At 46.2% G+C, this 19,357-nt stretch overlaps 1 protein-coding gene across 5 annotated transcripts in view; it reads right to left on the reverse strand.

Annotated features, from left to right (window-relative positions):
* Positions 1-19,357, reverse strand: part of STARD9 (StAR related lipid transfer domain containing 9) — a 217,018-nt gene that overhangs the window by 8,952 nt on the left and 188,709 nt on the right. For all 5 annotated transcript variants that reach the window (XM_061611273.1, XM_061611274.1, XM_061611277.1 and 2 more), the window contains 3 exons: positions 9,816-9,962; positions 8,613-8,721; positions 6,620-6,789 (listed from right to left, as the gene is read on the reverse strand). In XM_061611273.1, coding sequence (XP_061467257.1) covers positions 6,620-6,789; positions 8,613-8,721; positions 9,816-9,962 — 426 coding nt within the window. The remainder of the gene's footprint in view (positions 1-6,619; positions 6,790-8,612; positions 8,722-9,815; positions 9,963-19,357) is intronic.

The following is a 19,357-nucleotide window of genomic DNA, read 5'->3' on the forward strand; positions in this document are numbered from 1 at the left end:
TCACCTAGCTGGCTGTTTTCTTTGTGGGGCTTGCGGTTGCAGCCCTGGAGAATAATTAAACCTTTCACCCTCAAGGGATAGCATACCGGAGGCCGTGGCGCTTCTTAGTGCTGCAGCTCGTGGCTGCAGCTCTAGCCAATCACGAGGTGGTGGCACTCCCCAAGTTGGGTTTTAGGCTGACAGAGGCTTTGGAGCGTGTGGTGGCGGCGGCTCTGAGTGGTTGGCATTTCCCGCCCTTTTTGCTAACACCTGCCATTTGCTGCCATTTTGCCCACTGCTTTTCTTCAGCTACTTGCGACCGCCATTATGTTTTTCAAATTTTCCTGCCCTTTTACTTGTTTCTAATCACCCTCGGTTGGTGACTAACATTGTTTAGTGTACCCTCCTCCTAAAGAGATTATTAGGGCATATATATATATATATATATATATATATATATATTAAAAAACACACCCTGATTACTGAATACAGTTGAGGCTATACCACACCCCAATACAGTGTGTGTGGGTCAGCCCCTTAGTTACTGCACCCATCTACAGGGTCTAAGTGAGTAATTTACTGTCAAGCCCTACTTAAGTATCAAGTGACAATTCACCTCACCCCTCTACTGTGTGCGTGAACCTAAGTGCCAATTCAATGCACCTCTACTGTGTGTGTGTGTGTGTGTGTCTAATTCACTGCGCCCATCTACTGTGTGCATGTCTGTCTCAGCCCACTGCACCCCTCCATCGTGTGCATGTGTTAATGCACTGCACCCCTCTACTGTGTGCATGTGTCTAAGTGTCAATTCATCGCACCCCTCTACTGTGTACATGTGCCTAAGTGCATGGATAGGCAGGTCTAGGTGGGCAATCACCGCACCCCTCTTCCAGTGTATGTGATGGATTCCTGGTACCGCACCCCTCTATTGTATGCATGTATACCGTGGCAAGTCAGATATCAATTATGAGGCTGCAGATTGGCATTCTGATGTGGAGCAGATTGGCACATCCGCCATAACATCTCAAGAGATTAAGCCTAAGACACCAAAGCGCAAGTCTTCTAAGCAACATTCTACGGTGGTGGCCAAATTTAAGCATTCCTCGACTCAGCTTGCAGCCAGATGGGCACGGTATGTGTCCCTTCCAAGCGCATTGGAAGCATCCCCCACTACAGCCACCATGGCATCAGGGGAAGAATCTGGTACAGGCCACGAAAGACTGACAGCCCTCTTTCTCTCTCCTGCCGTGTCATCAGATGAGGAGTTTGATGGGTTTCCAGCTCAGCATTCTACTGCCTACCAGCTTCCTGCATCAGTACTTCCAATGCGCCAGTCGCTGGGTTTGCCTTCCACTATTTGTACTGAGTTTACAGATCAGTCACCTGCTACTGTGGCAGTCATGTCACCACCACAACAGGTTCATTCAGTGCCTACGGGGCCACTTCCTCCCCCGACCACTCAAGTGCCCTTGCTTGGACTGCAGTTGACTGCTGAATTTGTTAATCAGCTGAAGGATGCGTTGCTGGTCTCCTTGCCACAAGTTCTCCTTGCCGCAAGTTCTGCTGGTGCAACCACATGTCCAGGGAGAAAGCTTCCAAGTTCTCCCTCATAGGCAACTTCATGCCAGGCCCTCTGCCTGTTACGGCCAGTCAGATGAAGGTCGACCCACGTCACTGAACTCCTTTGATGTTGCCAGAGGCAGAGCTATGGGTGATGAGACAGATCTAATGGACCCTTCTTTGCCACTGGATGAAGAAGGTGATAACTGGAGTGGAGAATCAGAGGCAGAGGAGGATACCTCTCATCTTTTTGATTCAGCTGACTTCTTACCTTTGTTTCACAGGACACCGGAAACCTTGGGTCTCCAGTCTACCCCTTTGGAACCTATACCTTAACTACTTAAGGGTGCCAAGGTTCTAAGAACTCCTTGGTCTGCAATACACTCCCTTCCTGTTCTGGACCCGCTGGATAAGTTGGCAAAGGAAGAATGGGCTCACCCGCTGCATGCCAGATGGGTGCCAGTGCTGGCTAATAAACACTACTTTTTGGCCTCCAATTTTATGAATTGTTTGAAGATTTGGGCAGTGGATGAGCCAATTTCAGGATTGGTGACCAAGTCTCTTCTTCCCAAAAAAGGGGACTCCTGGTTTAAGGACTCGTCTGAATGAAGAATGGATTTTGCTTTTCGTAAAAACCATGATGCAACTGCCTATTCTATCAGGGCTTTTTGTGCAGCGTCTATATTCACCAGAGTGTCCATGATGTGGTTGGATGACCACCTGGACAACCCCCATCTAGATCCAGCCAAGATCAGAAGGGCCCTTGTAAAGGTCCACAAGGCAAGTAGCTGATGTCACCCTGGACGTGACACAATTTGCGGCTCATGCTGTGTCAGCAAGTGTGGTAGCGCAGAGGACTCATTAGCTTTGTCACAGGGATACTGATACTATTGCCCGTGCTAATCTCTCTATGGTACCCCATACAGGCACTATGCAATTTGGAGAAGAGTCTCTTAAATCCGTCTTGGTGGATCCTAAGAACAAGCGGAAGCCGAACCTTGCCACAAATAAAAAACAGGACTGGAGGTCATTTAGAAGGTTTGCTCCATACCACTCCTTTCAGCCATTTCAAGGATCATGAGCTGGGGGAAGGGGCTATGACTTTAAAGCCTCCAAAGGCTCTTGGTCCAAGCAGCGAATCCACGGGCAAGGTCAATACCAGGGAGATCTGGTCCCTCTTCCTCTACGGGAAGGGGAGGCCATCAACAGAGACATTACTGGCTCCATCCCTGTCTCGGCAGCTTACTTCATTTTGCAGAACATTGGCAATGCATGATGATGGACTCCTAGGTAAGAGATTTCATTTTTTACGACTACAAAATAGAGTCCTGGATGACCTGCCAAACAGATTTTTATCCTACTCCCCAGCTCTTTCTCCAGGTAAACGGTTAGTGATGGAAGAGGCCATACAGCACCTTCACGACATAGCAGCAATAGAGCCAGTGCTGCCAAGTGAACGCCATGTAGGAGTCTACTCCATTCTGTTTGCAGTCCCCAAGAAAGATCTTTCATGGAGAGCTGCTCTAGACCTCAAGTTTCTGAACAGGTACGTGAGATATCATTGCTTCAAGATGGAGTCGCCAGCCTCTATCATAGAGGCAGTGCAGGAAGGGGACTTCTTGGCATCCATTGAGACTTGAAGGAGGTATATCTGCATGTTCCTATCTGTCCTGCCCACAGATGCTTCATGAGGTTTACGTTCAGCCACCATCACTTCCAATATCGGGCCCTTTTGTTCAGTCTGTCATTGGCTCCAAGAATGTTTACAAAGCTGATGGTAACCACGGTTGCCAACCTCTGTCTCCAGGGTGTCCACATTTATCCATATCTGGATGACCTATTGGTCCAGGCGGAATCCAGGGAGCAGGCTTTACTTCATCTCTGTCATACTCTCACTGCCCTGAGGGACTACGGGTTCCTAGTCAATCTCGAGATAAGTCAAAAACTTCCCAAAGACTTCAGCACCTGGGAGCCATTCAGAACACAGCTCAAGCAATGGTCTTTCTATCACCGGATCGAATCTCAGTGATGAAGGACATGGTATGGATCCTGATGCGCCGTTCGACTGCAGATGTAATGTTACTGGCAAAGGTTCTGGGCATGCTTGTATCTACTATTCATATTGTCCCATGGGCTTGACATCATACCTGTCTGCTTCAATGGGTCTTATTGCCATTTCAGTCAGACACTGCCGATTCCACACATCAAGAGATTCATCTGTCCCTCTCACTGCTGTCTTCCTCCCGGTGGTGGTCCTTAACCTGAATCTCTGATAAGGGGCTCCATTTCGAGAACCAGACAGGCCTGTTCTTATAACAGACGCCAGTCTGATCAGCTGGGGGGCCCACTGCAGGTCCTGCTTCACATAAGGCTCCTGGTCCATGTCGGAGAGCATCACAGCATAAACAGGCTGGAGCTGCGGGCAGTCCATCTGGCCCTCCATCACTTCCAATGTTTCATTTCACTCATGTCCTGAGCCATACAGACAACACATGAATCGTCAAGGGGACATCAGATCTCGGATTCTGCAGGCAGAGACCACTCTGATATTCAACTGGGCCGAGAAATACCTGATGTCCCTGAAGGAGCATCTCAGCGGGGTTTTGAATGTCACTGTGGACTGGCTAAGCAGACAGCAAGTGATTCTGGGAGAGTGGAAGTTACATCTAGCAGTATTTTGTCTTCTCCAGCAACGCTTCAGCACTTTTGACTGTGGATCTGTTTGCCTTGAGCAACAATTCTCAGCTTCCCCACTTCTTCTCAAGATATCTAGAGACAAAGGGGGAGTGTGTAGACACCCTTCGGACTCCTTGGCCTAACGGCCTCCTATATGCGTTTCCTCCTGCTCCCCTGCTAGGCGGAACATTGAGGAAACTGCAGCATGAATGGGAACAATTAGTTCTGCTAGCCCCATACTGGCCATGCCGCCAGTGGTTCTCAGATCTCCTTGCCTTATCAACAGCACATCCTTGGAGGCTGCCAGTAAGGCTAGATCTTATCTCACAGGGACCGATCTGGCATCTGGATCCCGACTGGCTAAGTCTGACAGCTTGGTGTTTGAGCAGACACAGTTGATCCGCACGAGCCTGTCGCAGGAGGTTATTGACACCATTCTGGCTTCTAGACAGCTATCGACTAATCAAATAGTATGTGGTCAGCATTTTCCACCTGGTGTGTCTCCCAGGGTCTACAACTTTTTAAAGCCACAGTCCAACAGGCCTTACAGTTCCTTCACAAGGGTTTGAAGATGGAACTGAAGCCTAATACTCTGCGGCGCCAAACTTCTATTGTATCTTCTATCTTGGTGGTCACTTCATCAAGTATTCCCATGGGTTCTCATCCTCTCATTAAATATGTTTTGAAGGGAGCTGTGGCACTCACTCCAATAGTGTCATCATTTTCTGTCATGGAGTTTACAGAAGGTGCTTCAAGCGCTGCAGCACTCTCCATTTGAGCCAATCAGGGTAGTGTCCTTGCGGGTACTTTCCTTTAAAGTTCTTTTCCTAGTGGCTGTCACTTTGGCTAGATGGCTCTCAGAGTTGGGAGCTCTCTTATTGGCCCGACATCTCTGCACCTTTCATAAGGACTCAGTAGTCTTATGTCCAGACCCATCTTTCAGACTCAAAGTAAGCTCTGTGTTTCACTGTAATGAGGACATTGTACTTCCATCCTTTTGTCCTAATCCTGTTTACCCGCTCAAAAATGCTTGGCACTAGCTGGACATTAGCAGAGCCCTCAAGGTCTGCCATTGCCATACCCAAGACATACAGCTAACAGAATTCCTATCTGTATCTTTTCACCTGGGAAGGTTGGGGAAGAAAGTGGTGAAATCTACCTTATCCTGTTGGTTGCATGTCTGCATTGCCTTGGGCTACAAGTCACTCAAGCTTCCAGTGTCTTGCAATATCACGGCACATTCTACCAGATCCACAGCTACCGCAGCTGCTTTTGCAACAAATGCACTTTTGTCAGTCATTTGCATGGCGGTGCTATGGTCTACTCCGGACTCTATCATTAGGCACTGTAAGATAGACTACTATGCCTCTGCTGATGCTTCTTTCAGGAGGCATGTTCTGCAACAGGTTGTTTCTCATGTTTAGGCAGCAACTAGTCCCTCCCTACTAGGGCTGCTTTGGCACATCCCACGTGATGGCATGCTACCTGGGGAAAACGGACTGTTGGTCTCACCTGAAAGGTGGTTTTCCCAGGTATCATGCCATCACAGCCCTCCCTGTTGGAGGCTGCCTGGGAGTATTATACTGTACCATTGTTTATACACGTTTTTAGTGCTAAAGTTATCATTTTAATAAGTTTATAAAGTGTGAATGAGTCAAGACCCATTTGAGTGTGTTCTGGCTGTTGCTGCTCCTTTGTTTGGGCAGTTGCCCTTTTTCTTTGCAAGTCTACCTGTTCTGTGTATGACTGCAGGTCAGATGTCTCATTTCAGCCTCGTCACGAATGAACTGGAATGGAGCCAGAAGGAGCAGCCCGGGACTTGACTCCTGTGCATTCTTGCCTTCGGATGCTAGATGGCGCTATAACCCATGTGATAGCATGATACCTGGGAAAACCACCTTTCAGGTGTGACCAATGGTCCATTCTACCATTAACTCAATTTATAGTGAGTTTCTACATAAACAGCAGCAGACAATACCATTCTCTTTGAGAATTGTCTGATCCCTGTTAAAGCAACATTATACATTCAGTGGAGCTTCATGGAATTTTCTTGCAGCTCTAAAGCAGTGAATATTGTATCATTTGCATTCAGCCAGCTTTCATAGGGCCATCTCACAGATGACAGTTCACCTTCATGGACACAACCTCTGCATAAGGAAAACATGTACACAGTCCAGTAAAAACCATGCCAGTACTCATTTTGTTGCCATTATGTGCATTCTCAGTAACTTTCAGGTGCAAACAATCACAAAAGAGACATTCCTACTATTGCCATGCCTTCATGTAAGAAAAATGTCGTATGTGAGGTGGCTCTTAGTAACTATAAAGAGACCATTAAGTAACAAATGTGTAACACTTTTCTGTAGGCTGGATAAAAGAACCATCACCACATTAATGTACTCACTTCTGCAGTAGCAGTAGCCAAGACGTGTTTGGACAGATCTTCATATCCTTTCACAGAAGAGGATGGGAAGGTACTAGGTGAAACCACTAGGCTATGAGAATACTTATGGCTGCATGCAAGTGGTGACTGGATACTGCTCCTCTCCATAGATGAGGTCATAGGAAAAGTCTCTGAAACAGATGAGACAAATAAGGAGTCTATGCCACTCCAGTGTTGCTGACAGTTGGATTTGATTTGGATTTTTATTTTATGTTTTGCATTTGAATGATGAGCTTTAGTGAATCAATTCAGTGTTCTACATAGCAATTGATATAGACTGGACAAGGTAATGAGGTTACCAAAGTTCAAAAACAACCAACTCTGAGCGTGAATATTCCCAGCTCTGATGCCCAGATGTATTCTGAGGAGAGCTCCCTTACCTTGACTGGTTCCGGCCCAGTTTATCTGAAGGAACGCCTCCAGCATCACCAATTATGCCGCCTAACAAGATCAGCCACACAGGACCTTCTCTCGGTCCCACCAGTCAGAACAGCTAGGCTGGTGCGGACCAGAGAGAGAGCATTCTCGGTTGTGGCCCCCACTCTCTGGAACTCTCTCCCTTTTGATCTTTGACATGCCTCCTCCCTGATGGGTTTTAAAATAGCCTTAAAAACCTGGCTATTCAGGCAGGCCTACAGAATCCTCAGGGTGGATGAGCTTTTATAATGTATTAATTGATGTTTCGATTATTTTTGTACTTTTTTGATTGTATATTGTATTTTATTCTGGTTGTTGTAAGTCGCCTAGAGTGTCCGTTAACTCGGACAGATAGGCGACTAACAAATAAAATTTATTATTATTATTATTATTTCCTCATCATAATTTAAATCAAAACAATTACAAATTCAGGCATGGTTTGCATTCATCATACTGACACTCAGTGTGATCATGGCTTCTGGCTTTATTATCAGAAGTTGATTACTTTACCCCACCCTCTCAATGAAACTCTGATGACTAAATTTGTTAGTCTTGTTACACCTTAAAGACTAACAGCCACCCCACTGTAATGTAATATACAGAACACCTTGGCTCCAGAGCAATCAGTCAGGGGTGGTTGAAATCTCCTGCACACTAAGCCCAATCCGGGTGAGGAATGGCCACTTGAATCTTACCTCAACTAAGCAAGAGCCCTGCAAAAGATCAGAGTTGGACCAAATCCATAAGGTCAAAGATTGTTGTGTATTTGTTTCATGATTGGTTGTTTGTTTGTTTTCACTGCTGGTGTGGGGAGGGGGGAAATTTGATGCCTTGGAGCTTTTGTGTTGAACAAATATTTGGCCAAAATGCCTACATAACATGCTGCCTTCTCCTACTCCCACTCTACATTTCTCAAGCAGCATGTATTAACATACATGCAAACTAGAAAGGAATACATGCACAAAGAACTGTGAGCCACTGAAGAACTAGAAATAGGCAATTGGGTGGGAACATCTTTTCCAATAATGCTCGGAACTGGCATCTCATTTCTGAACTGAGCTGAGAGGAACTAGCCCATCACTTGAACCAGGTATTTACCAAAGACCTCTGCAACAACAAAGGTTCCAACACTTCGCTATGTGCGGACATACGTCCTCTCACCCTCTAGATTTAACACTGATATTCCTATCTTCCTTGACTTTCATATGTCGCTATCAACTTTTCTGTAATATGTGAAGGAGAAATGAGCATTCAAGCATGGAAGAAATGTATGTTTCCCATTGAAGTGTGCCAGAAGATGTGGTCAACTTGCTGTAAAAATTTGAGGAACTGTGTTTTCCTGGAACCTGTGAAATAGTCCTTATTCCGCTACTACAAAATACAGCCGTATTTGCTTACTGCTACTTTCTTAAACTGCTAATGCATGAAATGCAGATTTGTAACGCCATGGACATTTTTCTTTTTTTAAAAAACAGGCAACCCATCTTGCAAATATCTGATGTGGAATTCATCATAAGCAGATTTATTTAACCCTCACCACTTGTAGAACCCTTTTGAAGTTGCTCAAGTATATAAAGCTGATGATTTCTGACAAATGAGCGGCCTCTCATATCTTCTCTTGTGTGTTCTACATCTTCGGGAAAAGTCTGGTATACAGAAAAAAGTAAATGTGTATTTCATATGTGGAAATGAATAGCCACATTCAAAACCATCAGCTTTTCATTCTCAGACAGTCCCTTTCCTTTTCTGCTGTTAACCTTTGCAGCCTCTATATTGAACTTCCAAAGTAACCACATGCTCTCTTTTCCTATAAGTACCTCATATTCTTTACCCGCGAAATAAGGACACATTTTGGGGATCTTTGGGGGCAGAAGAACCTTTTGGCATCACAATCACAGCAGGGGACCCACAGGAGTGGTTTCAATTTTTTTCTAAAAGAAATGGGCAAATTTGGTGAGTCACAAAATTGATTGATTGATTGATTGTACTTATATACTGCCCCATAGCTGAGCTTTCTGGGCAGTTTACAGTAACTAAAAACATTAAAACAAATATACAAATTTAAAAACACATCTTTTAAAAACAATTTAAAACACAATTTAAAAATTTAAAACAATTTAATTTAAAAATGTTTTGGCATAGTATAGTTATACTGAGCTATGGGAGCAATCAGTATTTTTTCTTTTTCCTTCTCATAAAAAACCTTTTGGCATTATGGCACCATAACAGGGTACCCAAAGGAGCAGTCAAATTTTAAAATACTTAATTTAAAATATATATTTTAAAAAGTGAAAGTGATAAATGGGGGGGGCACAAAAATCTCTTTGGAAGGGTTGTTGCCTATGGGCTATGGGTCAGCTACCTCTGTCCTAAATGAATATGTTACCCATAACACATTAGAGATTATAAGACACATTGGCAATGCTGCTATTCAACTGAATGTCACATATGAAACCTATTGGATTTTTAGAGGCAGCCCTGCACACTTAAAAGAAGCTTGTAGAAAAATTAATTCTATGGAAATATATCTATTCTTACATGCATCTTGAATATTTTGGGAAGTAAACTGGAAAATCTCACTTAGTGTATTTCTTTCACTGATGCCCATTTCATTCAATAATAATAATAATAATAATAAATAATAATTCTTGACAAGTTGAGATCAACTGCCAAGCATCAGTTTGTCTGTATAAAAGCCTTCACTTGTTACGCATCTATGACACATTAGAAAGTTTTTTACCCGGCATTCCTGTTTGCCAAGGATGCTAGTAGCATAAGTAGCTGTGTTACTACTGTTGTATCCAGATGTGGGTCCTGAAGAAAGACTGAGGGTGGAATCTGTGCGTAAAGTGCTTGTGCTTACAAGGGTCTTCAGTTTAGTTTCTTCCTGAAACAAATAGACCAATACTAAGGAAATTCTAGAAAAGCAAACTTCTTTAGAGCTTATTTACACAATCACTCAAGATGTTTATTTTCAGTCTTTATCTTATTTCAGTAGTTCCCAAACTCCCCTCCCATGGACCACTTGAAAGTTTCTGAGGGTCTCGGCAGGCCACGTAATGATTTCTCTGCCTGTTGTAGAAACTGTCACGTGCTGTGCTAAATGTTGTATGATTTTAATGGTATTTTATTGCTTCTTTTATTCCTTATATATTGTATATCATTTTATCAGAATTCAAATTCCATAGAATTCAAATTGCAATACAATAAAAGAAATAAAAGCAGCAATAAAAATACAATTAAAAATCAAGATGAATATTTCATGTGATGGATGTGCCGTCTCTGTAAACCTACAGGCACACCATGGGTCATCTGAATGAAGCTTGTGGACTACTAGTGGTCCAAGGACCACAGTTTAAGAAAGTACCTACAGCCTTTCTATCAAACTTTAAAAAGCAGGAAAATTGGGCAGCTACAGTGAATGCACCAGGGGAGCAGGAGACCTGACCTCCTCTCTGAGATATTGGACTGCCCTACAAATTGGTCAAAATGCAAACACAATTTGGGTTGGTCTTTCACAGTCCAATCCACTTCCTGTGTAGCTTGGAAGAATTTGGTAACATGTGCCTCTGAGCATATGGTGAGCGGTGGCAATACCTGCCATCTCCAAAGATGGAGAATGGACCATTGGTCTCACCTGAAGGGTGATTTTCAGATGAGGACTGACATCATGCGGGTAATAGCTCCACCTATTGTCCGAAGGCAAGAATGTTTCTGAAGTCAAGACTAGGGGCGTCAGACCCCTCCCACTCCCCAGTTCATTCGCAGCGAGTCTAAAGAGAGATATCTAAAAATGCAGGAGAAAAGGCCAACGGGCCTACCAGCAAAGACATAACACAATAGCAATATTCATAATAGTATGACTCTAACTTAGCGATATAACATTAATAGTAGTCTTGACTTCACTTCATAAATCTAAACTTAATATAATAGCGTAACCTAAATATTTAACCATCCCAAAGTAATATCTAGGTCTCCTCCAATTGGGAGGGTCATGATGTCAGTCCTCATATGAAAATCACCCTTCAGATGAGACCAATGGTCCATTTTCCATATGAGGACTGCCATCATGCGGGATGCACCAAAGCAACCCATAACAGGGAGGGACTATCACCCACATCCTAAGCATCATTAAGAACCTGTTGCAACACTCGTCTGCCAAAAGAGGCATCAGCATCTATTTTATAATGCCTTATAAACGAGTGTGGGGTAGACCAAACAGCAGCCCTGCAGATATCAGCAATAGGAGAGTTGGTAGCAAAAGCAGCCGTAGTGGCCGCTGAACGAGTAGAATGCGCTGTTATGTTAGCTGGAACTGGAAGCTTAAGGGTCTCATAAGCTAAGGCAATACATGCGCGCAACCAGCGGGATAAGGTGGAATTAGCTACTTTATGCCCCATAGACCTTGGATGAAAGGATACAAACAGAGACTCCGTTCGTCGCATCGCCTGGGTCCTAGATGTAGGTCTTGATAGCCCTCCGAACATCCAACGAATGCCAAGCCTTCTCGAGAGGATGGGTAGGGTTTGGACAAAATGAAGGAAGAACAATGTCCTGGTTACAATGGAAAACTGAATTGACCTTGGGACGGAAGGAAAGATCAGTTTTCAGCACAACAGAGTCCTTGTGAAAGACACAGAGATGGCGGGCAGAAGATAATGCGCCCAGTTCCAAAACTCGTCTTGCAGAGGTGATCGCGATCAGGAACAGGACCTTGAAAGACAGCAGACGTAAAGGCACAGTCCTAAGAGGTTCGAATGGAGGGTGTTGTAAAGCCTGCAGGACCTTAGACAGACTCCACGAGGGAAAACGGTGGGCTACAGCCGGTGAGCGTAGAGCAGTTCCCCTCAGAAAGCGTTTGATAAACGGGTGCGATGCAATAGGGGCACTAGTGGCGGACACTGAGAGAATTGAGGAGAGAGTGGACGCATGCCGACGTAAGGTGTTGGGTCTAAGTCCCATCATGAGACCCCTATAAAGGTATTGTAGCACCTGTTGTATTGTGGCCTGGGACGGATCGAGGTGCTGGGACTGACACCACCTGGAGAATGCCACCCAAGTATGTTGATAGACACGGGTGGTAGATGGTCTTCTCGAGGCCAAAATAATGTCAATAACAGCGTCAGACAGTCCAGCTGACCTCAAATGTCCCCGTGCAAAAGCCATGCTGTTAGATTGAGCCACTTGGGATGCTGATGGCATACTGGGCCCTGGGATAGAAGGTTCGGCCTGAGTGGAAGTGTCCAAGGTTCCGTTACTGACATTGCAAGGAGATCCAAGAACCACGGTCGCCGGGGCCAATATGGTGCTATCAGGACCAGCTGTGCCCTCTCGTGCCGCGCCTTCCTCAATGTTCTGGCTAACAGTGGAATGGGAGGGAAGGCGTACAGAAGTCCATCGGGCCACGGTATTGATAGTGCGTCCACCGCTTCTGCTGTCGTGTCCAGGTATCGAACGAAGTACCTGGGTAGCTGGCAACTGCGACTGGAGGCGAACAGGTCGACTGAGAAGATGCCAAACCGACGCTGGAGAAGATGGAAAACAGTCTGGTGAAGTTTCCATTCTCCTGGAAAGATTTGTTGTCTGCTGAGCCAGTCCGCTGTCACATTCCAAATTCCTCTGAGATGTTCTGCTTTCAAGGACTGTAGATTTTGTTCTGCCCAGTCGAAGATGATGGAAGCTAGGTCCTGCAAGGAACGGGACCTGGTTCCCCCTTGTCTGTTTAAATGTGATTTCGCACACGTGTTGTCCGTGCGAATGAGGACATGGTCCAAGGGGAACAGAGACTGAAAATGGAGCAGAGCAAAGTGGACAGCCTTTAGCTCCAGCCAATTGACGCTCTGAGTCTGCTCTGCTGCGGTCCAAACTCCCTGAACGAACTGAGAGTTGCAGTGAGCTCCCCAGCCGAGGAGACTGGCATCTGTGGTGATGACAGTCCTGCGGGGTTCTCTGAAGGGAGTGCCCTGGGAGAGATGATGAACCCTCGTCCACCAGCGGAATGCCAGACGCAGTGCTGAACTCATGGAGATCGCTCGATGAGTTGAGTTGGCGATGTCCTGCTGAAATGGCAGCAAAGCCCACTGAAGCTGGCGAGTATGTGCTCGAGCCCATGGCACAATATGGATGGTGGAAACCAGCATTCCGAGAGCCCTGGCTAGAAGCATGACATCTGTGGTCGCTTGGCGCATCAGAATTCTTGCGATGTCTGTAATAGCCGATATGCGGTCCAGAGACAGGAACACCATCGCCTGCTGGGTGTCTAACATCGCCCCTAGATGTTGTAGGCGTTGGGTTGGTTGTAGATGGCTTTTTTCGAAATTGACCAACCAGCCGTAGGTCTGTAAAACATGGAGCGTGAGCTTTAGATGTCAATGGGCCAGCTCCCTCGAACTTGCCCGTATTAAAAGATCGTCCAAATAAGGGTAGATGTGCACCCCCTGAAGCCGGAGGTAGGCCACTAGTATGAGTAGCACCTTGGTAAATACTCTCGGGGTAGACGAGAGACCGAACGGCATTGCTCGATACTGAAAATGTTGGCTGCCAAAGGCAAAACACAGAAATTTTCTGTGGTCTATGCAAATAGGCACATGGAGATATGCTTCCTTAAGGTCGATAGAGGCCAGGAAGTCTCCTTCTTGCAGGCTTTCTGTGATGGAGTGAAGGGATTCCATTTTGAACCTGCGGTACTTTACGAAACGGTTAATGAACTTGAGGTTCAATACCGCCCTCCATGACAGATCTCGTTTGGGCACAGCAAATAAGAGGGAGTACACCCCTTCCGACCTCTCTGTTGGAGGGACTGGCTCTATTGCCGCTGTGTCCAAGAGGTGTTGTATGGCTGTCTGCATGATGCAGTGCCTGTCTGATGCCCTGGGACAAGGGGAGGGATGAAACTTGTCTGGAGGTGTTGCCCAAAATTCAACTGCATAGCCGTAACAAAAAAGCTCTCTGATCCAGGCGACCTGAGTCAGATGCAGCCAATGATCTCCAAACAGGAGCAGTCTACCCCCAACCGGTATCGCGTCAGTACTGTTTATGCTGGCGAGACCCTCCCCTATATCAGGAAGTTGAGGAAACTCTGCGCCCCTTGTACTGACCTCTGCCTGTAAAACGCCTGTTCCAGCCTCCCCTGGAGGAGCGAAAATCATAAGTCCGGAAATCGCGGCCTCGTCCCCCAGGCCGCGTTCCTCGAAAGGGCTGGGTTGAGCGGTATGTGGGGAAACGCCTGAATGGCTTGTGATCAAAGCTTTTGACAGTGGCCAAAACAGGCTTTCGAGCCTCCTTATGATCAACAAGGACCGCCTTAAGGGCTTCCTCGCCAAAAAGTAAAGAGCCGGAGTAAGGTGCCCTTGATAGATTAACTCTGGCTGTAGAGTCAGCTTGCCAGTGACGAAGCCAGAGGGTCCTTCGAGTGACTACCTGCGCTGCCATAGCTCGTGCTCCCAGTTGATTTGCGTCCAAGGTGGCATCGGCTACAAACGCCGCCGTCTTGCGCAATTTTATCACTGCCCTCCTCAAAGATACAGGATCAGGATTGGCATCTACTAAGAGGTCATCCAACCACATCATCATAGCCCTGGAGAATATGGAAGCTGATGCAGAAGCTCGCATGGAGAAGGCGGTGGCCTCATGAGTCTTGCGTAAAGCAAAGTCCAGCCTCCGCTCAGTGGCGTCCTTTAGGTTGGACTCTCCTTCCCTCGGCAAAAGGGATCGAGAAACTAGGCTGGCGATCGGCTCGTCAATGCCAGGGATGGTCAGTCTGTTGGCAAAGTCTGGAGCCAGAGAATAAAGCCTGTCCGCAAGGGCGTTGAAACAGCGATTTTGCAATGGATGGGCCCATTCATCCTTGGCCAGTTTAGCAATGGGATCTGGCACAGGAAGGTAGCGCTCAGTTGGTGCAGGTGATTTCAAAACCCTGGCCCCTTTAATGGTGGGAGCGGTAGCTGCCGGTAGTGTATCTTGTAGACCAAGGGTGTTTAATACTCGGCGTGCAAGAGGCTGATAATCTGAGGCATCAAAAAGCGATAAGATGTATCCTCCTCATGTTCGGAATAGTCGCTCCATTCGTCTCCTTCAGCTTGCACGGCAAAAGGTGACTCCTCCTCACAGGAAACATCATCAGTAAATCTGCCTCTGGCAATATCAAACGGATTTGGGGAGCATGATGGATTTGCCTCATTGCATGCATAGTGGTCCATATTGTGCTGAGGCATGGCGGAGACTCGTGGTGGTGGCTGTGTTTGATTAAAAAATGACAGCATGCCCTGAAGTTGTGAGAGGAACTCATGAGACAGCTGCAGCCCCGGTGAAGTAGACGGTTGTGCTTGTGGAGGTGGCACAGCAGGCTGTGATGGTGGATAAAGCCTGGGAGTTAATATGGGAGGGGGCTGGCTGGTAGCTGGCTGTTCAGGAAACCCAGCAAAATCTTCCTCGGAAGAAGCAGTGGGAGAGTGAAATAGACTCGTTAATTGTTCCTGGGCTACTCGATTGGAAGCTGGAACAGAGACATAGCGTGGGCGCTTAGTTTTGCTGTGGCTGGTGAGATGCTTTGTTTTGGCAACCGCTTTGGTGTGCTTATGCTTAGCCGCCTTAGATGGTTGTGGCTTGGCTGTCTGAGTTGTCTTTGGCTGTTCCGCCATCTATATTTTCTATGGGTTTCAGTACACGGCCACGGATGGGGCAGAATGCACAGACCTGAACAGGCTCAGTACACGACTACGGATGGGGTAGAATGCACTGGCAGATGGCTAAGTACACGGCCACGGATGGGGCAGAATGTACAACGCTAATTGCTGTGCAGAATCAACAGCCAGATACACGGCCACGGATGGGGCAGAATGTACAGTGTAGGCAGTCAGGTACACGGCCACGGATGGGGCAGAATGTACAGTTCAACAACTTGTGCAGATTATCACAGTCTCAGCACACGGCCACGGATGGGGCAGAATGTACAGTCCCAGAGCTTGTGCACAGTAACAACAGTCTCAGCACACGGCCACAAAAGTGTATAGTTCAAACAGCTTAGATCACAGCCACAGCCTGATGAGACAGCCACAGAAGTACAGTGCAGACAGCTTAGATCACAGCCACAGCCTTGATGATACAGCCACAGAAGATGTAGAGATCAAATAGTAGCAATGAGCAGCAGCAATAGCCGTGTGGTAAAAGAACCCTTGTATAGCTATAGGGTCCTATCTGCCACACACATACAGAGAGCCCTTGAAAGGCAGACCCTCTATTTGTTAGTACAGGGGAGGCTAACAGAAAAAACAGGAAAAAAGGAACAAACAAAATGGCGCCCGTAGAAGGCGCGGGAAAAAACAATAAAAAATGGCGGAGAATGAAGAAGAAGCAATGGCGGACTGAGGTACACCAGCGAGCTGAGGGAGGAGCTGCCCAGCACAGTCTCAAATGTGTGCTGCAGCCGCGGGGCCGATAACGTAATCGCGGCTCTGAAAAAGCAAGCCGGGGACGGCCAGGAAAAAAACGTAGCAGCTAAGGCAGCAGTAGGAAGCAGCCGCAGCCGCCGTCTACAGAGACCTTCGCGGCGAGATATTTAAAGTCACGGAGTGAAGCTCAAGACAGTCCAACGGATAAAAGCCGCAAATAGAGAGCCGCAGTCGCAGGCTCCCGAGGAATTTTTTTTTTTTTAATAAAAGGTACCGCTGTGAGGAGAAAAGCCGCGGCAGAAACCGGGAAGGTATTAACTCAAACAGCCAGGGACTGAGAGAGAAGAAGCCACAAGAAGAGGCTCCTGGGGAAAACGTGCGTCGTGAAAGCACGAGACAATTGGCGGGTAACGCAGGGAGCTGCAGCCGCAAGCTCCCGCTGGGAGTAGAGAGAACCACAGCCGCGGTCTCTCTAAGAGCCGTTGGACTAAAAAATTGGGAAAATAAACTGCCTGGGCAAGGGAGAACCCCCCCCAAGGAAATTTCCCCAGGAATAGACCAAACAGCGTTAGATACAAGACAGAGGGAAGGAGAACACTCGGGAGACACACAAGTAACAATACCTCCACACCCTGTCAGACCAATACACAAACAAACACAAAAGACTTAGCTAGACACTATCGCTATAAGAAATATCAATCTTGTTCGGTACGAAGGCAAGAATGAACTGGGGAGTGGGAGGGGCCTGACGCCCCTAGTCTTGACTTCAGAAACATTCTTGCCTTCGGACGATAGGTGGAGCTATTACCCGCATGATGGCAGTCCTCATATGGAAAATTATCTTTTTGTATGTTTGTTGGTATTCTTCTTACTTTGCTTCTTTCTTGTGTTACTAATGTTTCTACAGAGAATCTAAACTAGAAAATTTTATTTCCCTCATTATTCATCCTAGAAATCTGTGTCAAATTTATTTTTATTAATTTCAAAGCCTTTTTATTGGTCAATGTCACATGATGGTGAAGGCAGCCTTTTGTGTTTCAAATTGGAGGTTATGTTCTATTTCTGTTTTGGGTGCATTAACAGTGGAATCTGAAACTGCAGTTTGATGTAGTTTTTTGCCTATTAGTGAATTTCCCTGCTTTTTAATCCGGGAGGTAAGAAATGGGATCATGTGCAAGTTTGCTGAGAATGGATTGATCATTTGCATGCTTATTGAGTTCAGTGGGATTTACTCCCCTGCAATGATGCTTAGGATAGGTGAAACTGACCACAGAGGATGGGGAGGGGAGGAAGAGGAGAGGAAACACAGAGGGGAGGACTGGGAGGGGAGCAGGCAGGAGGGGGAGGGCAGGAGAAGGAGAAGGTTTGATCATTTGCATGTTTATTGAATTCAGTGCTATTTACTCCCGTGCAATCATGCTTAGGATTGATAAAACTGAATGTGGGGGAGGGAGGGCTGGAGTGCGCAGGGGAGGAGGAAGAAGGAAGAGGGGAGGGGAGAGGGGAAGGAGGGGAAAAGCAGGTCTGCTCATTTGCATGCTTATTGAGTTCAATGGGATTTACTCCTACGCTATCATGCTTAGGATTGGGAAAACTGGCCATGGGGGAGGGGGAAGGAGCGTATTGGAGGGGAGCAAAGGAAGGGAGGGCAGGTCTGATCATTTGCATGCTTATAGTTCAATGGTATTTACTTCCGTGCAATCATGCTTAAGATAGGTAAAACTGACCATGGGGAGGGGAGGGGGAAGGAGGGGATTGGAAGGGAATGGGGAGTGAGGGGCAAAGGAAGGGGTAGGGAAGGGGAAAGAGGGAGGGGATAGGAGGGAGAAGGGAGGGTGGGTTTGATTGTTTGCATAGTTTTTGAGTTCAATGGGATTTATTTCTGTGCAATCATGTTTGAAAATGGAAATGGACGGTCAAGAGTATGGGGCAAGGTCAGTATTAGGATCACAGGTACTCTGTGAATATGGCTGATTTTTAATGAGTTTCAACAGATTATGAGAACTCTTAGAGAAAAAAGTCCAAAAGGGCTCTGAGGTTTTTTTCTCTTTTTAGACTTTGAGCTCTCTATTCTCTCTGACTGTTTTGTGGATCGCCATGAAAATTGAGAGGGTTGTTAAGCAAGCATTTCTGAGTTCAGGACCTTACGTTTTGTAAGGTTTTGTTTTGAAATGAGCTTATGGGAAGCATCAGAATGGCATGGGGGTATTTTCAATTTAACATTGCGGAATGTGAAAAATCCACGCTGCTAGAGTATACAGCCACTCCCGTGGCTGCATAATAAGCAACTGACAACCTTATGAGGGATTTAAGCTACATACAAGAACCAATGCATTTCCTTCTTCCCAGTTTCTCTCTTCTGAAATATACACCTGACTTTGAATCTAGTGCTGAGTTTAACCCTCCCAGACACTTGGCATCTTGATCCAGTGCATTCTCTCTTTTTAAAAAAGCCAGTCGAAGTGTATGTTTTTTAAAAAATTTGAAACATTGCCTCAGGCCAGGAGAGGAGAGTGTCTTCATGATTGCCACAAGGGTTAGTTAACTGGAACACTGCACAGCCAGCTAAGAAGGAGGGAGGTGGCATGGTTGACAACTGTCACAAGAATCAATCGATCTGCACTCTGCATAACTGGCTTCTGCGAAAAATGGGAAAAACTGGTTACTCCTCAATTTTCTGAGGATGTATATCTGGCCAAACAGGGATGTGAGGATCCGCAGCATGTATTTGAACACATGCCACCCTGGGCTCTTTTTGGGTGGGATAAAAATGTAATAATTTGGCTCACTCTCAATTTGTGGCTATTGGCATTTTTCTGTTGCTAGGATATATATATTCTTGGGATGTATAATCCTGCTACATTTAGACAATTAGCTTAATTAGTTAAATTGT

The sequence above is a fragment of the Rhineura floridana genome, chromosome 2, assembly GCF_030035675.1.
Source record: "Rhineura floridana isolate rRhiFlo1 chromosome 2, rRhiFlo1.hap2, whole genome shotgun sequence".
Lineage (NCBI taxonomy): Eukaryota > Metazoa > Chordata > Lepidosauria > Squamata > Rhineuridae > Rhineura > Rhineura floridana.